Genomic DNA, 14,850 nt, shown 5'->3' with positions numbered 1-14,850 from the left:
TGGCCATGCTGACAGAGGCTGATGGGAATTGTAGTTCCTGAACATCTGGAGAGCCGCAGGTTCCCTACCCCTGATATAGACATTAAAAAGCAGGGAGAATAGCATTGAGCCCTGGGGACCCCCACAATGAAGCTCCCAGGGCTGGGAGCAGGAACCCCCACACTGCTAACTTCTGGAGTTGGCCCCAAAGGAAGGATGAGATCCACTGAAACACAGTGCCCCCCCAATCCCAACCCACAGAGTCACTTCAGGAAGATACCATGGTTGATGGTATCAAAAGCGGCTGGGAGATCCAGGAGAATTAACAAGGAGGTATTCCCCCTGTCCCTCTCCTGTAAAAAGTCATCCATCAGGGAGACCAAGGCCGTTTCCATGCTGAAACCCCCCAGATTGGAACATATCTAGATAATCAGTTTCCTCCAGGCATGTCTGCAGTTGAGTAGCCACCAAGAAAGGGGACACTGGCAACTGGACAATAATTGTCCAACGCTGTAGGTTCCAGGGAGGAGTTCTTCAGGAGGGGCCAAACCACTGCCTACTTAAGAGCCAGCAGCACCATCCCCTCCCTCAATGAGGTGTTAACCACACCCTGGATCCACTCAGCCAGTTCCCCTCGACTAGATTTTATCAGCCAGGATGAGTATGGGGCCAAGAGACAAGTGGTAGGCCTCATCCCTGCAAGCAAACTGTCCACATCCTCAGACCGCAGCAACTGAAACTGATCCAACACAACATGACCAGACAGCCCTCTGCCCCTCCCCGAAAACTGTTCAACGGTGGCATCCAATCCCCTTCCGATCTGGGCAACTTTATCCCGAAAATGCCCAGCAAAGGTGTCACAACAGATCTACGGGGGTATCCCGGACCCTACCCCCCAATTGGAGGACAGTAAACCATTCACCACTTAGAGCCTGATCCACCTATTGCATACCGCTCCCTAAACAGTCCCCAAGCCGCTGCCTTGGGCTACTGGTGGAACTCCTGCATCTGCCAGACCCCACCCCCTGCAGGTGTTTCCAATGGGGTGGGTCATGTTACCTTTGGAAAAAGAAGATTTTACATATATATTAAATAGCATGCAATAATAAATAAAACTGGGCATTTTTTTCTGTGTATGCAGCTGAAAATATCATATATCTACTCCAAACATTTGCTGTTTTGTATTTCCTTAGTCTACAACAGGGGTCCCCAAACTACGGCCCGGGGGCCAAATGTGGCCCCCTGAAGGCATTTATCCGGCCCGCCAGGCATGGTGGCGATGGCTCCATTCATGTGCAGTGGGGCTCGAGGGAGAGGAGGAACTGGCCCCAACGGCTGTTGATTGCAATTACATGATGGCACCCCCAAATCTCCATGAATTTTCTGACGCAGAGTTGGAAACCTTACACGTGGCAACTCCTGCTCCGCCCTTCCCTCTCGGCTACTCCATGTGTTGCTCTCAGGCTTTCTGTTCCGCCTCACTCCCATTGGCATCAACCAGACTGGTGAATTGCTCACTGGCTGCTAGGGAGGAAGAACCCAGGAAGATACCTAATCCTGGGTTAGATGGAATGCTTCATTGGGAAAGTTCTGCTTTTTTTAACAGGGGAAGGTATTCCACAGCCTCCCCAACAATATTTGGAGCCCGCCCTGTACTTGACATACTTTGGTCACTGTTCTAAAAATAGACCATGACAGAAAGGCTGAAAGGTGAAATCAAACATTTTACAATCATTTGTGCATAGGAATTTGTTCATAGTTTTTTTTAGTCCGGCCCTCCAACAGTCTGAGGGACAGTGAACTGGCCCCCTGTTTAAAAAGTTTGGGGACCCCTGGTCTACAACAATTTTATTCTTGGTGCTGTGTCAATTATACCACAGTAGTAGTTTAAATTTTATCACTCCTTTTTTCTAGCCGAGTTTACAAGGTGACTTAGAGATTACATAGCTATTCAACTGTCCTTGAATTATGTTGCTTAGATCTACCTTCATATTGATAAGTTAGTTGGAACAGTTTCAGACAGAGGCCAGACTAAGTGCTTTTTAAGGATTGTGATTGGCCTTCTTATCAAGGTTTGTCAGATATATCTCCTATGCACCTGCTGATGAGCTCTTTGCACTTACCTTGCTTATCTCTCATTTAGTTGAAATCATCAGATATCTAGAAATAACCACGTGCAGTTGTAATAAATCAAACTTTTAGAAAGACAAGACTGATATTTTCTGTAAATAAGCATCTTTGTGACAAGCAAGTCAGATTTCTCTGGCTGTAAGGCTCAGAAGAAGAATAGATAAGATTGCTGAATGGGATTTTAAATAACAAGTTTTTCAATAATTCCTAAAAGCAATGAGAGAAAAGTTGAAACTTGATTTTTGTTAAAGCTGTAACATGGAAGCAATATCAAGATGCTGATACATTTAGCTTTCATTTCCACAGTAACTGTGGAGTTAATTCTTTTATGTCTTTATTTTTTTCTGCCTTTCTGAATAAAAATAATCCTGTCTTGTTCGCTGGTAAATAGTTCAGAAAATCGAACTCACTCCCTACACATTGTATTATCAGAGTTAGAGACAGAGAAGTTTTTCTAACTTGATAAACCCTGGAGATCTCTGTTGCTAATCAATGTTTTTACAGGCAAAGCCTTGAAAACTGTCTAATGTGGAGCCTTCAGTAAGGTGCTGGAGGTAACTCTCACCAAACCACAATTGATGATTTTTCCATGGAATGAATTCATATGTTTGAATCTCTCTCTTTCTCTCCCCTCCCCTCCCCTCTCCTAATTCCTCCATTAGTATATGTAACAAAATCTACATTTGTAGTTGCATTATAATTAGTATTTGCATTATAATTCCCTGGCATCTGTAAATTGTTAAATACAAGTTTCTAAAGTTATTCCTGGCATGAACTTCTAGCCAAGAAATGAGAGCTTTCTTTTTTTTTCTTTTTCAGGAAGAAGGCAACATTAAAGAGATTGCAATAACATATCACGTCAAAGAAGGGCATGAAAAAGCAGACCCTTCACAATTTGAGCTTCTTAAAGTACTGGGACAGGGGTCTTTTGGAAAGGTAAGGAAAGATCTTCTGGATTTGTGGCAGCAGCTCCAAAAATCTTGCCATAGTTTGTACTATTCAAAGTTTCCAAACCAGATGTTATGGTTTTATAATACTATGTCTTGAACCTTTTATTCCAATCTCCAAAAGCTTCATTGTCTAGCTTGTTACCATAACTCAGATATGGAAGAATGCCAGTTGTTGAATATTATTCTGAACTAAATGTGTTCTTTGAAATATCATTGGGTCTGCTCATATTTATGCTTTATATTGTCAAGAATAAATCAATTTACACGTCCTTGTCTGGTTTACATTTTTTATTATTCTTTCTCAGTGGTAAAAACCCATTAATCCTCAATACACCTTCTCAAAACTAAATCTATTAAGGATTTTTCCTCTGGGACACCTCCAATAATTGAAATGAAACTCATTTTGTTGTCAAGCTTAATACTTTAACATCATTATGAGAAAAAATTATATCTCGTGGAAACAAGGTTTGCTGTATCTCTTGGTTGTGAGGAGGAGGAGGAGCAATCTTCCCCAGTTCCCCACCCATCTAATTTCAGTCCAGTGACCAAAGTGCTTTTTTGTCTGAGGGTCCTCTGACTCCTGGCAAAGTCATAAAAGGAGAAGGGCAATAAAGTTCTCTTTTCCACCAGAGAACATCCACTGGATGCAATCCAAGGAATACTGCTACAATTGCTGTGGTAGCATGTGGAGGGGGTTTTCTTTAAAATGCTGGATGTCTGATGTGAGAGTTTCCCCACACCTCTTCATGGATACATTTGATTTGGCTGAGCACATCAGGAATTCTCTTCTTCGTCATAACTTTATATTTTCTTCAGAGATTAATGGAAATATTGTGGCTATGCTTAATGTGACTGCATCACAGACTAATACTTCTCCCCACTGCAATTCATCTGGATAAAACCAAAGGCAGTTTAAGTAATGCCTGTGCTACTTAATTTTACCTTTCCAGGTGTAACAAATTCAGGAAGTAAGAATCTGTGATCAACACAGTGTTCATCTTTCCTGTGAGGAGCAAAAGGGCAATTGGTGTTCCTAAGTAATAGCTATGCCACATATCTTTAGTTCCAGAAACATAACTGAAACATTTTAAGACTCAGAAGCATCCGAACAATGTTGTGTTGGAATTTACTACTAAGATTTGCTTTGTTCACATGTACCTCAGAGCATGTGGAGTATACATGTGGGGGAGTAAGTCAGTGCCTGGCCTGCCCTATCCTCAGGCCTATATTAAAGGTTAGAAGGTATGATTTTGTTAGGAACTATGCATGTTGCCTTAATTGGTAAGCCTTAACCCTCATAATCGGGAGACCCTGGGAAATGTAGTTCCCACCAGAACAGGAAGGCCTGTTCTCCAACCTGCTCGGTTTCCTAAAGTAAGTGTGTGGGGGGGCGCCGCAGGGGGGCCGCTGTGGAGGGGGGATCACGCCGCCCCCTCCCGCGGTGGCACCCTCCCCACACACTTACTTTAGAAAACCGAGCAGGCTGGAGAACAGGCCTTCCTGTCCTGGTGGGAACTACATTTCCCAGGAGACCCTGGGAAATGTAGTTCCCACTAGAACAGGAAGGCCTGTTCTCCAGCCTGCTCGGTTTTCTAAAGTAAGTGTGTGTGGGGGGGGGGGGATGCCGCGGGGGAAAGGGGGGGCTGGTGGGATTTTGTGCCCTCCACGTGACCCAAATTCGTGCACCTGGTGTGTCGTGCACCCTCCGCCCCCTAGGAGCTTCGCTGCTGACATGTGGAGTGTATGTGTGAAGTGTGTTGATTCTGATGTGTCGCCCTTCAGAGGTTTTTGCCCTTGGACTATTCACCTCATTTATTTTTATTTATTTTTTTATTTATGGGTTTTGTATGCTACCCTTTCCCCAATGGACCCAGGGTGACTCACACCATTTTCATAATACATACACAATACATACATAATACATACACAATATTAGTATATTTGAAACATTTAAAAATTGTTGTGATTTATGGGATCGCTGTAGAACGTTTTTAACTTGTATTTTATACAGGTATTCCTTGTAAAAAAAATCTCAGGATCTGATGCTAGACAGCTGTATGCAATGAAGGTTTTAAAAAAGGCAACTTTGAAAGGTAAGAAATATAGTTTATACGTATTTAATCCTGTTAGAAATAACACAGAAATAACATGTACTGGCTTCTGCTTTAAAAATGAGTTTTAGAAACATATTGACAGTTTAGGGAAATGACTAGGATAAACTTATTTTGTGGATCTGGCACATTGGTGTCTATGGACTCGTTCAAAGCAGTTTCCATCTTCTGGTGTTGACTTGCTGCATGAGCTTCTATACATTGTTTTGAAAAATTGTTTTTATTTTGTTAATTGTTTGAAGAAATTAGAATTTGAGACATCAGACGTAGAAAAATTCTATGGAAAATGTGTTTTTAAAATTATTTATTTTAAATATGTCCTTGTCAGTGTATATGATAGCTGACAAAATAATATGTGGGGGAAAATATGCTGTCAGGTAATCCTGTGACGCTTTATACACTAGGCATTTCCAAACGGATATTTGGGCAACCTTTTGTTGTGGTTCTTATTATGCCACTTTTGCAGCTCTTGCTTTGTAGACGTGTGCAGTCAGACTGTGTGCAGTCAGACTGTGTGCTTCTCTAAGTTTGTGTTCAACATATATGTTGTACTCCTAGTGTTCTTACTGAGCCACTTCTAAATTTTAATCCTATGGTGATTTCTTTCTTCTCCTATGTTCATAAGGGTGCTTATGAGCTTTTCATTTATTGATTTGAGTGTTTGCATTATTAATGCACCTAAGTGCCTTACTAGAGAAGCTTATTTATTTAAAAAAATTTTTACACTACCTCTCCACCTAAGTGCTCAAGGCAATTCACAGAATGAAAATAATATTGCTTCCTAAACAAAAAAAATCTATTCAAATAGTTACGAGAAGTACCTTTTTCAGTTACATTTAGCTTATAAGTTGGGCCCTTATTTAGACTCTGCAAACCTGAATATATAACTGATTAGATGTCTTTTGCATGAACTTCTGATTCACGCTATGTAGTCTTTGTCTCTCAGTGAGAAAGGCAGAGTACAGATTCATTCAATAAATAAATAAATAAAACTCCCAAGTGCATTGCCAAGTTAGTAGTATTGATTTGAGCTAACTGTTGGTTGTTGTTCTGTAGTTCGAGATCGTGTTCGGACGAAAATGGAACGTGACATCTTAGTAGAAGTTAATCATCCCTTTATTGTTAAATTACATTACGGTACGTTTTTAAATTTCTTAAATTAGTAGGGATTTTGCCACCATGACATCTGTGTTTGCCATCTGTGCATATAATCCTGATCCTGTCAATATAGAAACAAAATACAGCAGGAAGTTCCCCATATGATACATTTGTACAAGTTCATTTGCAAAGTTCTCATTTATTACAGTGATTATTGTTTAGAAATGTGAGATCTTGTCTTTATCAATTGACACGGGTAACTTCAGGGCTCACAAATTGGTGTTAGCCTTGTTCTTGCCTATCTCCAGATGGTGCTATCGTTTGAAGCCTCTTCAGATCAGTTTGTATTTCTATGTAAAAAAATTATCTGCCAAATTCTGGTTTACGAGTCTTTCAAAAATTCTTACCCATTTTTGTCTTTGTCTAAAATAGCCATCAGTGGCAACTAGGCATGGTAACTAAAGGGAATCTCCCCAAGAAAAAAGAAAGCTTGGAAGAAGCTTTCATGAAGTTCTGTGAAGTTCCTTTTGGCTTTAGTATTGCTTTGGTTTAAGTAATTCTCTTAAATGATGATGGCTTATACCCTGCCCAGAATTTCTGTGTGTTTTTGCCTATTCTCCCCATTTTGTAACAGAGCTGCAGGCCACCACTGTAGTGTATACTGCTATATTGTGTAATATCATTGTTCACAACAAGTTTCTCATGTAAAAGGTGCTTGTTCATAGCACACTATAGCTGAACAGCTTTACTGCCACATAAAGGAGAGTGTGGTTTCTCTCCCAGATGTCCCTTTGTGTGGTGTGCTGCCCTCTTAGGAACCTGGGGACAGAAAAGTGTGTTCAGCCCTCTCTTGTCTCTGATAGTGTGCCACCACACCTAGGTCCGGAAATCTATCCCCTCGCACTTGGGACCGATGCCAAAGGAGACTCCTATATTACTATTGCCGAGTAGCACAGGCAGAGAGTAAGGAAACTACAGATGGCTCTTTAGTTAAACAACTTGATTACTTTATTTCTACAAGGCACAACTCATGGCAATTACAAAACAGATCTAGGTACATCTAAGCAAAATAAAAACAACATGAAAGAAAAGTCACTGACTTGTTAACTTTTAATCTTTTAGCATAAGATCCATCCTCAGAGGAAGGTTACCTTCAAGTGTCCTCCAGCATCATTCTCCTCTGTCCTCTCTCATCACAGCCATTAGCAACAACATATCTAAGGCCTTCCTCGCTCCGAACAAAGGAATAGCTCCTCTTTTCAGAACCTCTCCCACTTGGGTTCTTGGGGCCTTAGCTCTTAGTGCCATGACCCTGGCCTCAAGCCCAACAGAACATGGTCCCTCAAACCAAGAGGTGTTAGCACATCAAAGTGCTAGCATGTTTTCCCTTTGAGCCATAAATGACCCTTTCTATTCAGTGAAGTATATCATTCTCATACTCTGTCAGTCTCTGGGATGCCAACTCAGCCTTCTAACTGTCACATCTTGCCCATCTGCCTCTCATCTACAAAGGATGTCTAGATAGATCACTTACAAATTAATATTTTGAATAAACTTGTGTGGTTGAGCATGGAAAATAAATATGTTTATAATAATAGCTGTCCAAATCAGCAGTCATGTTCAGATATCATGGCAAACCTCTAAATGTGATAGGTACAAACATGACTTGTTTGCTGTGCTCACATGTACGGATATTATCTGCACATGTGCAGGTATCACAGAAATTCCCAGATAGTAATTTCAATTGCAACCAAAATGGCTCCTGAAATTGTGGCAGTGGTTGCTGCTACCAAGTGGGAGTGAGCAGGGATAGAGGGAACAATCAGCAGTGGGGGATAAGCTAGTAGAGTGGGAGGAGCCAGTAGCAGGGGAAGAAAGAACCCGAGCTGCAGGCTAGGAGAGTAGGGAGCTGCTGCCGAGAAGTAAAGGGGAAAGGATGAATATGGGGATTACCCTTTATGTTCAAGTATTCAGACATCCCCTTCTTGCTTGTTCATAGGAGCAATTAAATATGTTTCTGCAGGGCTAAGAATGACCACACTAAAATACGTTGCTTGCTTTTCCAGCTTTTCAAACAGAAGGGAAGCTGTACCTTATTTTAGATTTTCTCAGGGGAGGAGACTTGTTTACACGCTTATCCAAAGAGGTAAGTAATATTTTCAGTATAAAGGTAACTTTATCAGGGTTTGGTTTCGTTTTGAGGAATATACTCAAGTAGGGCCTGCTGTCCAAACCAGCTTTTCCAAAAAACAGAAGACATCACTGAGATGTGACGCTTTATTGAAATATTTGATAGGTGATATGAGGTCATTTGTGCTAAATGCCAAATCTGTTGTGTTAATAAATGTGTGGGATCCTAATCTTTTAATTACAACGCTCATTCTTTCTAGTTATGAATGTATCTTTTACCATTTGGATCAAATAATTTATTGTGAATTTTCTTTTGTAGGTGATGTTCACAGAAGATGATGTCAAATTCTACTTGGCTGAATTAGCACTTGCTTTAGATCATCTACATAGTTTGGGAATAATATACAGGGACCTAAAGCCGGAAAAGTAAGCACAAGTTATTAATTCTCAGCAAATAGGAAGAACTAAGATGTTGAACAGCTACATATAATAATTATATACATTAGCTACCTCTTTAAACTCAACATACTATACATTTTCACCTCTTGTGCTAAAATAACATTGCAGATATAGCTGTGGTATACTAAAGAGAAAGCATAAAGATTCATGTGAAAAAAGTACAGAATTATTTTCTTAATGTTAACATTGATTGATCAGGAAAGACATAAATTTGAAATAGATTTTGTTACATAGAACTCTGCATGAATACTATATTTCCAAGGTTTAATGTTTATGTTCTCAGTAATGCATGTAATCATTTTGGTGCTTGTTATTTTTAACTCAAGCAAACTTTTCACTCAATCAAACTTTTCAAAATGGCTTTTTAAATTTGTAGCATACTACTTGATGAAGAAGGACATATTAAATTAACAGGTATGTAAAAGCAAGCATCTATTTCATGTAGGCATGTTAGGCCTTCCACTGTGGCTAGAGATTTGGCAATCCCTTCTGTTTCCCACTGGCAGTTTACAGGCCAGGAGGAGGGGAATGGGAAAGGGAAAGAAAAGAGATGGGCTTACTGGCATTGCACCAGTAAAGGATGTAACTGACAGCAAAAAACAGGTGTGATATTATGACAATGGCTACAACACTCTAGGATTTGTCAAACGTTCTATGAGTTAACCACAGAGTGACTCCTAGAGCATCACTGCTGATGATACGCTGTCACTTTTGCTGACTCATGCCAGCATGGCTGTCCCACCCACCAGAGGTATAGCTGGGTCAAACTGTATCTGGGCCGGACTCTGCATTTCCCGCACCATCACCCTCCCCCCATGGGCCCTGCTACTGCCCTGCCCTGCGGCCCCCCACTTACCTTAGTTCTTAGTTTCAGGCTTAGTTTCAGGCTGAAAAGTGGCCTGTTCAGTTTAGACTGAAAAAATCCTGGGTGGGAACTACGCTACTCAGGAGACCTTGGGACTCTCAAGGTCTCCCAGGTAGTGTAGTTCCCACAAGGGCCCATTTCATGCTGAATGTAGCAGGCCACTTTTCAACCTGAAACTAAGAACTAAGGTAAGTGGGGGGGGGGGCACGAGGCGGGGTGATTTTCCGCCCCAGGTGTGTGCCCGGTGCATGGCGCACCCTCCCGTACCCTTGTAGCTTCGCCTATGCCACCCACAAAACATCTGGTGGTGCAAGGCAGCAGCATGACATTTAAAACTTCATTAGTAACTTTTATACCCTTTTGGTGTGGAAAACAGTATTGAAGAGAACATAATTGTGGGACATATGCTGCTTATCAGTAAACCATTTTCAAAAGTAACACTCTTGTGACAGGAAATACTTATTCTTTCTTCTCCACACATCTAGATTTTGGCTTAAGCAAGGAGTCTATTGATCATGAGAAAAAAGCCTACTCTTTCTGTGGAACAGTGGAATACATGGCACCAGAAGTAGTTAATCGGCGAGGTCATACACAGAGTGCAGACTGGTGGTCGTTCGGTGTGTTAATGGTAGGTGTCTGGGGAACTGACACAATTTATCACTGTGGATACCTGATCCTCAGTTTGTTTACTTGATAGTTACTTTCCACTGAAATAAATGGAATTATTTTCAAAAAATGTTTTTCATATTTTCATTGTAACATGAGGAAGATGAATTGTCTAAATTCCATGACCACAGAAAAGGTATTTTGGAGGCAAGGGAGCACAAGTCACTCAAGCTTTTTAACCCATTTGTTTGTAATTTATAAAGTTATTAAAATTTCTGCAGTATTGATTTTTTTCATATGTGGACAGATGTTGTAAAATGGGCTTAATATTGGCAGTATTGTATTGTTGGCTGCATATCCATCATGCTTCCCTAATCACATCATACTTTTCTTGTTTGAAAGTTAACTTTGATGTGGAGTCATTTTATTAAATTTACAAACTGAGGGCAGTGACACAAGGTTCTGTATGAGATCATGACTACCCAACTGAGTACCAGTTCCTTATGTGGGCCTGCTGTATATCCACATATGGGCATCATATTTTCCTAGTTCCTATATGTGAAAACTCCATCACATGTATGCCCAACTTATGCAGATTACTCTCATTTTATTTGAGATGTAAGATACTGTTTAAGCTTACATATGTTTGATGAATGGATCTGTGGATCCATCTGTGGATGCCCATCTGTGGATGTCTGTTCTTCCCTATTAGCTCCTGTCAGTATGGAGGGCAGGTGGCATGGAGCCAGTAAGTTATCAGAACTGGGCAAACATTGTTCTTGAATTAGCCAAAACTGTTTGGGCAGCACAGTCCAGATGGCAGTAAGGGGGAGCACTGAATAGAATACTTCATTTTATTTTCGGTCAATGACCAAATATAGGGGTGCAGTGTGGAGGGCAGGGACAGTGTGGTGAAGGTGGTGCCGCACCACTTCCAAAGGGGCTTTTGGCTACACAGTAAGGGAGGAAATTACAAAACCCTTCTGCTTTCCAAATCATCCCACACTTTTTAGTGGCTTAAGCCTGTGGCCATGGAGAACAACATTCCAGGACTGGAATGCTGGTAGAAGCTGACCTCAGGGAACACCCCAGCTTACCTCCACTGCATTGGTGTCCACTCAGATGCCAGTGTAGTTCTCTGGCAGTTCCCATTTCTGGGTTTGGCCACTGCAAAGCTGTGCAGCACTCCGATGCCAACATCTCTGCTGGCATCCAGAGGAGACAAATGCACCAGCAGGGCCTTCCACTGCTCCAAAACCCTGTTTCATCCCCTCTCATCTGGATTGAATCACAAGAGTTTTCTTACATTGTTTAGAACAGGTGGAGGCAAATTGTGACAACAGTACAGCACTTCACAGTTTTAAGTTGGTTGTCCTTCTGTGTTTGAAGGCGCTTCACTGTTCTCAGCGCAATGTGACATAATGATACTGAACTTGAAACCCCACTGCTTGTCTGATATTTCCATTAAGAAACTAAAGAAGCTTATTTTCTCCATATGAAGGGGTTGGATCCAGACTGCATTGGCAGTTGTTACCAGTTCTTCCTCCTGCTGCAGAAACCCCCTCAGGTGGATTAGTGAGCCGCAGTGAGAAGGTGGGGAGGCAGGGGAGTTCCTTTTGATGAAGCTAGATTCAAGTCTAGTAGCATCTTAGAGACCATCAAGAATTCAAGATATAAGCTTCCAAGAGTCAAAACTCCATCAGACACAAGTAGGAATGGAAGTCTCAGAGTCTTTACATCCGAGTCAGAAGGTAGGAGGGGTGTGGTAAAGGAGGAACTCGGGATGCAAAGATTCCAAGTGTATTGTAATCTGCAGAGGGGAAATGCTTGGGGCAGAAATTTAGCATCTGTGGTGTAGATGACTAGGAAGACAATGTGACATCACCGCATGGTAATGACCTGTAATGACCAGTAATGACCTGGTTCTTGCACAGGGAAGTTACCTTTAGTTCTTTAAGAATCAGAAGAGTGACCTCTGAAGCATTAAAATACTTGTTAAAATACTTGGCAGTATTTGACAGGTTCCTAAAATCTCATTCTCATAATCTTGCACATATTCTTCTTTTTAAGATGTGATGTAGCCTTCTGCAAAAGTGTGAGAAATGTCTCTTGAGAAATTTCCTATATAATATTAGTAAAAATGCACAAACAAGGATTTATAATATTTTGCAATGATACTTTCAAAATAAAACTTTGGACATGTCAATACACTATTGTAATTCACTTGCCATTGGAGAATTTGTAATTTTTGAATTCTTTTATCAAAACTGATTGTTATAGTTGAAAAGAATACAGATATCTTGAGTTTTACTAGACAGATAATACAACCTCATTTGGAATGGAATAAGCTCCAATGTACTTTTGTTTCTGACTTGAAGATGCATATGCCCTATTTACTAATTATCAGAGTGCTGCTTTTATTTATTGTCTGGTAACACCTTGATTGCTTTTCATAGTCTGATCCCGAGGTTGCCATTTTTCCATCCTTGTCACCTCGGTCGGGCCACTGTTGATTCCATCTGGGCCCGCCGTTTTCCTCCCTCCCTTCTTTCCTCTACTATGTATTTTCCTCCCTTTTAGCCTTGGGAATGGGCGCCTGCCTTAAACTGTTTAAACTGTTTTAAGCTGTTTTAAACTGTTCAGACCGTTGAATTGTTCGAGCTGATTGAACTGTTTGAACAGCTATATTGTTAAGTTGTTTTAAATTATGTGACTGCTGCTGGTTTTAAGAGTGTTAAATTGTGTTGTTGAGTTTGCTGTCGGAGAACAGCCATGTTGGAAGCCGCCTCGAGCCCCTTGGGGAAGAGGCGGCCTACAAGTTCGAAATATAAATAAAAATAAATAAATAAATAAAAGATTAACAAATAATCACATTACAATTTGAATTTAAGTCTACATTTGCTAGCCCCCATTTTTGCCTTACAGTTAAATAAAGTTGATGTGTATATAAAGGATTACAGGAAAGGTTATATAGAAATAGAAACATTTTAGAGGCACTTAAAGAGTAAAATTATACTTTAAGAGCAACTATGACCATTAAAATACAGTTAAACCTTGGGGAGGAGAAAGATATATACTAAAAAAATACTGTAAATGTGAGACCCAGATATATTGATTAACAATAGTAGTAGTTTTAATTTTGTTTAATGGATTGTTTCTCTTTTAATCTCCAGCATCTAGTTTGCTGTTGCTCAATTAGATTTTTTAAAATTTAGCTTAATTGAAATAGACATATTTCAAGTTTTCCAAACAATTTCAGAAATTTACGGTTAAAAGTTATACTGCCCAATGATACAGTCTTTTGTTTGAATGTGAATATAAAGTGTAGAAATATTGTTTTGTAGAGACTTAATAGTTGTATGTAGAAAATGGTTTTTAGAATGCTATTCTGCTGAGTAGTTTTGTCAAAAACAGATTTTGTCCAGATCTTTTAATGTAATTGATTAAAGTTTTACTCTATACAGTTTGAAATGCTCACTGGTACTCTACCTTTCCAAGGGAAAGACAGAAAAGAAACCATGACTATGATTCTCAAGTGAGTATACTATTATTTGTATATTTTTACCAGGTATTCTGGTGGGGATACTCTTTGGGCTGCAATATCTAATTCCCACTCTTCTCTTATTTCCAAAAGGTACTCATAAATCCCAACTCACTAATCCTACTAATACCATGGTTCTATTCTTTTTGTTAAAAACTGAGAGTAATAAGCTATTTCAATGCCCATTATCAGCCCTCCAGGTGTAGAGCGGTCTACTCAATCTAATATATCATCATCTCCTAATAACAATTGTGATATTTTCTCCACTATCTTTTATCTTTTTGTCGGCACTCAAATCCTTATGGTGTAATCCAACCTTTGAGAACTTTCTCATCTTATCTCCTTCTATTGTATCTTTTATGTTCCTTCTGTTACCAAGGATCCTTCCTTCTAGTCTACTGTTTCTGTAGCTTCTTCAAAATGCCCTCCCTTGATCCTCACATACTGATTCAAGTATTCTCATCAAGATGCTTCCAAGTTATACTTTTATTCTAGCATTTCATTGTAGCATGAAGCCTTCATTACAAGAAGCATCTGCCAGTGCAAAGTATTTTGCACCAGCACAAAATGTCTTTTTTTGCAGGTGCAATACTCTTTACGTTGAAGGAAAGCTCAATAGAAACACTAGACCTAATCTTGTGGTCTCACCTGGAGCTAAAAATGCAAAATTATGTTTTTTTTCTGCTTTACAAGAGATCTTTCCAGTGTTGAATTTTTATTTTTATTTTTTGCCTATTTACCGGTAGTTTATAACTTTGGCTTCTTTGGCTCTGAGCTTGCTTTTTCTTCTCATAACATTTCTACATCTGTGATCTGACAGATGAATTCTCTGGCATGATTTGATGTCTTAATTTGCTTACATAATTTGTTTGTATAATTAAGATGTGGTTTTCAATATGCATGTCTTTAGAGATAATTCACTTCCTTCCTCCTGCCATTCTGCAGAAATTTATTTGATACAAAACCATCAACCAATGATAA

The 14,850-nt window shown here is 40.0% G+C and overlaps 1 protein-coding gene across 1 annotated transcript in view; it reads left to right on the top strand.

The window, feature by feature from the left end:
• The first annotated feature begins 2,928 nt into the window (after nucleotides 1-2,928).
• Nucleotides 2,929-14,850, top strand: part of RPS6KA3 (ribosomal protein S6 kinase A3) — a 29,929-nt gene continuing 18,007 nt past the window's right edge. The window contains exons 1-8 of the mRNA XM_048493334.1: nucleotides 2,929-3,045; nucleotides 5,071-5,152; nucleotides 6,227-6,307; nucleotides 8,335-8,414; nucleotides 8,718-8,824; nucleotides 9,234-9,271; nucleotides 10,208-10,350; nucleotides 13,793-13,863. Coding sequence (XP_048349291.1) covers nucleotides 5,122-5,152; nucleotides 6,227-6,307; nucleotides 8,335-8,414; nucleotides 8,718-8,824; nucleotides 9,234-9,271; nucleotides 10,208-10,350; nucleotides 13,793-13,863 — 551 coding nt within the window. The 5' untranslated portion in view covers nucleotides 2,929-3,045; nucleotides 5,071-5,121. The remainder of the gene's footprint in view (nucleotides 3,046-5,070; nucleotides 5,153-6,226; nucleotides 6,308-8,334; nucleotides 8,415-8,717; nucleotides 8,825-9,233; nucleotides 9,272-10,207; nucleotides 10,351-13,792; nucleotides 13,864-14,850) is intronic.

Source organism: Sphaerodactylus townsendi, linkage group LG04, assembly GCF_021028975.2.
Source record: "Sphaerodactylus townsendi isolate TG3544 linkage group LG04, MPM_Stown_v2.3, whole genome shotgun sequence".
NCBI classification, from domain to species: domain Eukaryota; kingdom Metazoa; phylum Chordata; class Lepidosauria; order Squamata; family Sphaerodactylidae; genus Sphaerodactylus; species Sphaerodactylus townsendi.
The sequence above is the reverse complement of the archived record's forward strand: the minus strand, read 5'-3'. Positions and strand labels throughout refer to the sequence as shown.